Genomic DNA, 7,314 nt, shown 5'->3' on the forward strand with positions numbered 1-7,314 from the left:
GACGCACGCACGCACCGTGGATCACACACACATACACACACGAAAAAGGGGGTTGTCTTTGGGGCGTTCAAGGCAGACTGAAAGAAGGAAAGTGAAATGGGGAATAATAGAGTAAGTGTGTTATGCATGAGTGGGAGTTGTCATCGACACGACGATAATGCGGGGAAACGGGCATTTTATGGTATCGACGTAGATGGCATGGATGCGGTTATATATGTAGATATGTAGCGTGTATGTAGATAGATGAAATGTGAAATGAAATGTCATCTTGTTAATTTGTCAAGCCAGGTACTAGTGCTGTGTTGTTGGGGGTGTTTTTTTCTCAACTTTCTTGTTATTTGTGTGTCTTGTTTTTTTGTAAGGGGGATTGGAGGGGGGGAGGTTGAAGACGAGAGGAGAGGAGAGGAAGGTTGGATATGGCGGGCTGGTTGACGGATACATGGACGGATGGCTTTGACGAGGGTAGAGTGGGTATGTATGGAGCATGTATAATATGATTGGAGAGAAAGGACAAGAAGAACGAGGACGAGATAGAAGGAACCTTTGTGGAATCCGTTGGATGCAATGTATATGATGAGCAAGTAGGATAGAAGATATGTATAACTTCTTAATATAGACGTTTATTTGTTCGCTTAGTACATAGTTCCTTGTATCCAAACTAGTTGTATCAATCATCACCTTACTATTCCAACCGCTACCTTGTGCAGTACCAGAAACCTCGTAAACACCACACCCTACCAGCCTCAAGCGCGTACCCAGTTACTCAACATTCAGAATCTTGTATACATCTCTATCTTCTTATCTCCGCGTATATCCTCTTTACCACCACTCTTTGCTCCACCTCCAAGTTAAAAATAGAAATAAAAACAATTTACGGTTGACAGCAATTCACATAACACGACTTGACACCCTGGCCATCCGTACTACAAGCACCCGGTCTACACACACTGAACAGGCTATCCGACGTGCGGCCTATGCACCAATCCGCGCCAAGCCCATCGCTGCCCGCGCACGTGTCGTACCGCTTCCCAGCGAGACAAGCCTGCGATTCCCGATTGTCAGTTTTAGAAGACGAAGATTAAGTGGAGGGGCTTTTGGGGGGGGGGTGGTTCTGAGACGTACACCGCGCCACGGGCCGCAGGATTTCGTCTGCGAACACAGGGCTGTGACGGCAGATGTGAAGGAGAGGGAGAGGAGGAGTGTGGGGAGTATGGAGCGCATTTTTGATGTCGTTGATGTCGTCCTTGTTGTTATGCAGAGACAGGGGGGGGTATGTAGGTAACATATAAAGATTCTTTAGAGAGAAAAAGAATAAGCGGAATCAAGATCCTCAATCTAAATCCCTAGCAACTAGATATCCAAGTACTTATACGTGTCCCTCCCCCTCCCCACCTAACTCTATAGTTCCATACTAATTCATGCGTAGACGCAAACTATACTAATCACTTACTATACCGATGTAGTAAATGTTATACATGCAAAGCGAAATTAGTACCAAGATATCGATTAGGACTAATCCCATGTACTAGCATCCTTTCTAGACTGAATAGTGGATAGAGAGCTGGTGGATACGAAGGTAAGCTGAGTCAGCTAAGCACAGCCAAGGACGCTAAGCTAGCTTGCTTGGTTTATTCTTTTGGATCATGTTTGTGTGGGGTTGTAGGTGTTTGTGTTGGGTAAGAAGGTTGATTCTATTTAAAAAAGCGGTTGTGTAAAAGTAACTAGAGGGACTTGGGCAATCCTGCTATGTTCTTGATTGTTTTTTGTGTTTGGGGAGATGCTTGGTTATAGGAGATACGTGTTATATTATATTTCTGCCTACTTATTGTTCGTAAGGTATAGTACCTCACCACTGTTGTGTGTCATGTACTCTGCTGTGTGGAAGCCACTACATCGGCACGTAAACTCAATCACAAAATAAACAGTTACTATGTACTATAAAATAGAGGACGCTACAGTGACCAGGACCCAGACTGTTTCATCCAACGCGTCGCATTATCTACAGACAACTACAACTACAACAACCCGAGAATAATAATGGAGTGCCCAGGATACACACCAAAGAGATATATACGATGCAATTAGGAATAAAATTTACAACAACTCGCCCTCTTCGTCGAGTCCCCCCTCTTCGTCCTCTTCCCATTCGACATCAGCAGCCGCCTCGTCAGCGCGCCTCTGGACTTCCTTGAGGCCACTCATTTCCTCGACCCAGCCCTGCTCGTTGAGGGCTTTCTGGACAAAGCCCCAGGGATCCGCCGTGTAGGCATCCAGAACGGTGGTGCTGCAGGCGGAGCAGCAGTCAAAAGGCTTGCCTTCGACCTGGAGATTGGAGAAGTTGGAAAGGTAGCCGCGGATGGTGTGGGGAATTGTGCCGAGGGGGTGTTGGAAGGGGGGTGGGAGAGAGGGGTGAGACGATGCGGGAGCTGGGGTGGAGGCGTTGGCTTGGTGTGAAGGAGGTGGTGCGAGTGCTTTGGAGGGGTGTTGGAGGATGGAGACAAGGAGTTCGACTAGGAGACTGGATGCGAGAGGAGCCACGCCGGGACGTGTGACGGTGCATTGTTGGTCGAGAGTTGCGTTGCTTAGCGACTGTGTGCGATTAGCTACGTGTCGTTTGAATTGATACGCCATCACTCACATCTGCTGGGGCGACGACGTCGTTGCAAAAGTAACATCCTAGCTCTACTTGGTCCTCTTTTTCCGCCTTCAGGCCGTGCCGCATGACAACATAGGTGTCGAAGCCCAGCGCCGCATTGAGCACAATCTTGCCTTGTGCCTTGCCCATGACGGTCGGCAGCCATCTGCTTTCTCGTGTGTCCATGAGTAGGAATATGGCATCATGTTCAGCAATGAGCGCCTGTAGTTTTCCGAATTCATTATTCGTCTTTTCGGTGTCTGTAATCGGGTGGCCGAGCATGGGGACCTCCATGACATGCCCTTGCGCTTCTACGCCTGGGTAGATCTCTTGCAGAGCCTCGGCAGCCCTCTCGGCCTTCTTTGCCCCGCCCTGTAGACAGTCTTTGAAGTTGAAGAGTGGTTGCCGAACTGGATTTGAGAAGCTGACGGTTGCATTGTCGATGAAAGAAATTTTCCTGACGCCCCATCCCATCAGTGTGCGGGAGACATATGTGCCAAGTGTGCCCGCTCCGAGCAACAAGCACTTGCAGTTCTTGATGACTTCCAAGTCGATTGTCGGCGCGATGCGCCACTTGATGAGCTTGAGATTGAGGTCGACGGCCTGGTCTGCCAACTTTGTCTCATCCATGTACTCGGACAGGTCGACGTTGCGGGAAGTCAGCTTTCCTGTTTCTGTCCGCTCCCAACCTGTGACTTTGGGTAGCGGAGGGGTGTGCGGGCTGGAAGTCGGCCGCTCTAGCATGGGTGATGTAGGCGCAGTAGAGTCGGGTTCAGAGCGCAGTTGCAGGATCAACGAGTTGGACTGATCACGCCGGGTATGTGTATCTCGATAGCATAGAATCTGTGCATCATGCAGGTTCCATCGGTGCCGTATGAGGATGAGGAGATTACGAAGCGGCCATCCTGGGTTTGTCTCGTACGTCGAGGGGTCTGCGAAACATATGAAGCGGTCCTGGCTGTCCACCTTGTCGAAGAAGCCCTTTTCATAAGCATCGAGCCTGCCAACCCCCCATGTGTAGCCAAACTCCTCCAAGGGTGTGACTGGCGTCTTTGGCCTGTCTTCGCCGTCGCCGCCTCCGCGGATGCGCTTGGCGAGGAAGAAGCCTCTTTGGCGCACGTCGGAACTATATCGCCATGTCTGTACCGCGTCGACTAGATACGTCGTCTCTCGCGCGCGTAGCCTCGTGACGTCGCCTACTTGCTTCCACGGTGGATCTGACTGAATGGCAGGGAAGCCAAAGTGGTAGGTGAACTTGTACTTTTTGAGATTGGCGAAGATGATGGCGGTAAAGGAGGAGAGGAGCGAGGGACACTCGTAAATAGAGCCGTCATGAATGGCGTCCCAGATCTGGATGCAGTCAGGAGGCAGGTCCGCTGGTGGGCGTGGGCAAGCATACCGTCTGGGCGCAGCGGTCGAGGATGGCGGCGCGGTCAAGGCTCTTGTAATCCTCTATGGTATTGCAATTCTTGATGATGCCCTCGGCACGGCAAAACGTCGGGGGCGTGCTGCAGTGGTGTCAGGCCCAGTCTCGCCGGCATGCAGGCGGAGCGGCATACTCATCCGACGTCAGTGCATTTGGGTGTATCTGGATGCGCATGGAGCGCGAGGAGTGCTCGCCCGGGCGGACCTCGTACAGGCCGAGCACCTTGCGGGCCGAGTCGTCGAGCTTGTCATGGTTGATCTTGATGTGGGCCAGGGCGGCGTAGAACTGGACGTCGACGTCGCTCATCCAGGGCGCAAACTTGAGCGTGGCCATGGCGGGCAGCGGTAGTGGAAGTGGTAGTGGTGATGGGAGGCGCCGCGAAGAGGTACATGCAGCGAATGTCTATGGCGTGGAGCACGTCACATGTCAAGGGCGCATGATGGAGGCCTTGTGCTGGTGGGCGGGTGAGTGAGTGCAAGTGGGTGGATGACTGATGAGGCTCGCCCGTGCCCCGCCATGTCATGCCGTCAGCCCTCGAGGCGGGGCAGCGCTAGGCAGGACGCGTTCCCGCAGCCGCACACACGCGCACGCGTTATTGGCGGGCACATGCTGGCCAGGCAGACAGGCAGCCAGCCAGGCAGCGATACACCGACTCTTGACATCATCCCAGCATCCATCACCAGCACCACCAGCTGCCCATCCCACACCACCATCGAGCCGCCATGCTGATTGGAGTATGCGGAGGCAAGACCCTCGCGAGACACGCCCGCCCATTGCTGACACGCCCCAGGAATATGCGCGGGCAAGTCCGAGATAGCTTCGTGCCTCATTGACGAGTACAGCTTCACCCGCCTGCGGCTGGCTGGCCCCGCCGTGGCGCCCCATATCGACAAACTGCTTTCCAGAGAGGCTGGCGTGGATGCGGAACATACGTTCGACAACGTCGAGTCGCTGCTCGACTTTGTGACGCTGCGGTGGCGAGAGCGGTGGGTGACGACCGACATATGGGACGCCGCCGTGGTCGATGCTCTGCTCAAGAGGCCGTTCTTCCTACTTGTCAGCGTAGATGCTCCTGTCCAGGTGCGGTGGCAGCGGTACCACAGCCGATGTATAGCCAACCAGATTGCCCCGCCCACGATCCTCGACTTTGTGCAGCAAAACGACCAGCACCAGTTTGCTCCAAAGACGGGCCTCAGCGGGCTTTCATATCGCGCACAACTCAATCTGCTCAACTCAACCACATCAGTAGCATCCTTGCGCGCGGCGATACGTGCTCTCAACCTTACCGATGAGGCCCGCCTCCGCCCGAGCTGGGACCATTATTTCATGGAACTGGCCGATCTAGCCGCCCTGCGGAGTAACTGCATGAAGAGGAGAGTGGGCTGCTGCATCGTCCGAGAGAAGCGTGTTATCAGCACGGGGTATAACGGCACACCCCGTGGCATGACAAATTGCAACGAGGGCGGCTGTATGTGCAATTCTCTCTCTGTCACCACGGTTGTGGAATCAAGTGCTGAAAAGGAGTTTTAGGCCCTCGCTGCAACAGCGCCGCCAAAGGAGGCGCCGCCCTCTCGACCTGTCTCTGTCTGCATGCCGAAGAAAACGCCCTGCTCGAAGCTGGCCGCGACCGCATCGGGGGCAACGCAATTCTCTACTGCAACACGTGTCCTTGCCTGACGTGCAGCGTCAAGATCACGCAGGTAGGCATAACAGAAGTGGTGTACAATCAGGGCTACCTGGTCGACGACCAAACAGCAAAGATTTTTGACGAGGGCGGCGTCAAGCTGCGTCAGTTCTCTCCACCCACTGGCGGTTTGGTCGACCTTGGCATAGATGTGTAGATTGAGGGACGGGGCGGCGTCAAGGGGTCATGGAGAGAGTTCAGTACAGTAATCATGGCCTTGGCGAGCCACTGCGCACCCTGTGATCAGCAAACGGCTGGCATTGTTCATCTCCACAAAGCTCACACCTACACCTTGTCGTGCAGATCGCCATGCTCACCTACTACACCCAGCGCTTGCCTGACTGGCGTGCTGACGGAGCTGTGTTTGTTTCCTGCTGAATGTCTTGTGATGGTGGGTTACCGGGACAGCATGAGGTTGGCGTGGGCACTAAGTACGTCACCGCCACACGCGCCTCTCACGCGCCACACAGCCTTCGTTGTGCTCATGGACACACGACAAGCTCTGCATTCTTGCAGCCACCACCACACTCGACGGACCCATGCGAGCTACCTGCAGTTCAGGCGGGCTGATGTCCGGCAATATCGACTTGTTTTCCAATAACCTTTAGCCGTGCTTACATAGGCCAAATCACCGTCACCGGCCCGTCTAGCCCATGCCCGCCCGCCCTGCGAGTCGGGTCCGGGACCTATATATGTATACACACAGTCCAGCGGCACACGGCGAGGATCCTCCCGTGCCACAGGCAAACCGGCACAAAGATACCAAGCAGATTCAGGAATCGGCCGCAATGCCATTGGATGCTGTCAGCGAAGGCTTTGGCTGTGCAGTGTTGGTGCCGAGCCCTGATGCCATGCAGCCAATCAAGACAAGCCTTATCAAACTCTGTATCATCATTAAACTCAAAATTTATGATACGAGGCGACTACAGTGCGGACCGGCAACAGGCAGCATGGGTAATGAGTGAGTGGTGTGTTGCTTGAACATGGATGGTACAGTAGCAGAGCGCTCGCGTGCCGAAAGTCAACTCAACTCAACAACACCTAGGTGTACAGCAGAAAAGTCGCTCATGGCCAGGCTAGCGTCACGAGACAACCACCAGCCAGGTGCCTATCTACTAGCACACCCACACCCGGCGCGCCAACGGCTTTGGCGTGCCTGGTTGTTGCGCATGCATCTGCTGACAAGCTCGCCCAAGCATTCACAAGCATTCCTTCTCCAGCCACGCACAGGCCGCTTAGCCGTATCACTCCCCCCACACACGCGGCCTGCGTCCTTCACAACGCACTACTACTAGGCACGTCCTATCGGGGGGATGGCGCAGTGGTGGAGCGCCTGGAAAATTTTCTGCTGTCTCACGTCAGCAAAGATCGAAGGTTCGAATCCTTCTCCCCTCACAACCATATTTATGGTCCACCCACATGAGAGAGTTACTCATTAAACTACCTATTCGACTGAGAGAGTTACTCGTTAAAACTTGAGAGGAAGACTCATTTAAAGTGAAAGATCTGAGAGAGTTACTCACTAAAAAAACTACTAGGCTACGAGCCTCACCTTCATTTAGATAACCC

The 7,314-nt window shown here is 53.6% G+C and overlaps 2 protein-coding genes and 1 non-coding gene across 3 annotated transcripts; 2 read left to right on the forward strand and 1 right to left on the reverse strand.

The window, feature by feature from the left end:
- Nucleotides 1-2,599: 2,599 nt before the first annotated feature.
- SETTUDRAFT_91954 (uncharacterized protein) lies at nt 2,600-4,394 on the reverse strand (the record flags this gene model as incomplete). Its single annotated transcript, XM_008028999.1, has 3 exons — nt 2,600-3,985; nt 4,035-4,143; nt 4,195-4,394. The coding sequence occupies 3 exons, from the start codon at nt 4,392-4,394 to the stop codon at nt 2,600-2,602; spliced, it is 1,695 nt and encodes a 564-aa protein (XP_008027190.1).
- A 344-nt stretch (nt 4,395-4,738) lies between these two features.
- On the forward strand, nt 4,739-6,256 carry SETTUDRAFT_163491 (uncharacterized protein). Its single transcript, XM_008029000.1, has 3 exons — nt 4,739-4,805; nt 4,852-5,529; nt 5,592-6,256. The coding sequence occupies exons 1-3, from the start codon at nt 4,784-4,786 to the stop codon at nt 5,900-5,902; spliced, it is 1,011 nt and encodes a 336-aa protein (XP_008027191.1). The 5' UTR covers nt 4,739-4,783; the 3' UTR covers nt 5,903-6,256.
- A 796-nt stretch (nt 6,257-7,052) lies between these two features.
- SETTUDRAFT_t23 lies at nt 7,053-7,140 on the forward strand. Its single transcript has one exon. It is a non-coding gene; the product is annotated as a tRNA-OTHER (tRNA).
- The last annotated feature ends 174 nt before the right edge of the window (nt 7,141-7,314 follow it).

The sequence above is a fragment of the Exserohilum turcica genome (assembly GCF_000359705.1).
Source record: "Exserohilum turcica Et28A unplaced genomic scaffold SETTUscaffold_3, whole genome shotgun sequence".
Taxonomy (NCBI): Eukaryota; Fungi; Ascomycota; class Dothideomycetes; order Pleosporales; family Pleosporaceae; genus Exserohilum; species Exserohilum turcicum.

What these genes read in the sequence shown, in the direction of transcription:
- SETTUDRAFT_163491 (XM_008029000.1), top strand. Translation starts at nt 4,784, where the DNA reads ATGCTGATTGGAGTATGCGGAG. An exon ending in GCTGATTGGAGTATGCGGAG is followed by an intron (nt 4,806 to 4,851) that starts GCAAGACCCTCG and finishes GACACGCCCCAG; the next exon opens with GAATATGCGCGGGCAAGTCC. An exon ending in AAATTGCAACGAGGGCGGCT is followed by an intron (nt 5,530 to 5,591) that starts GTATGTGCAATT and finishes AAGGAGTTTTAG; the next exon opens with GCCCTCGCTGCAACAGCGCC.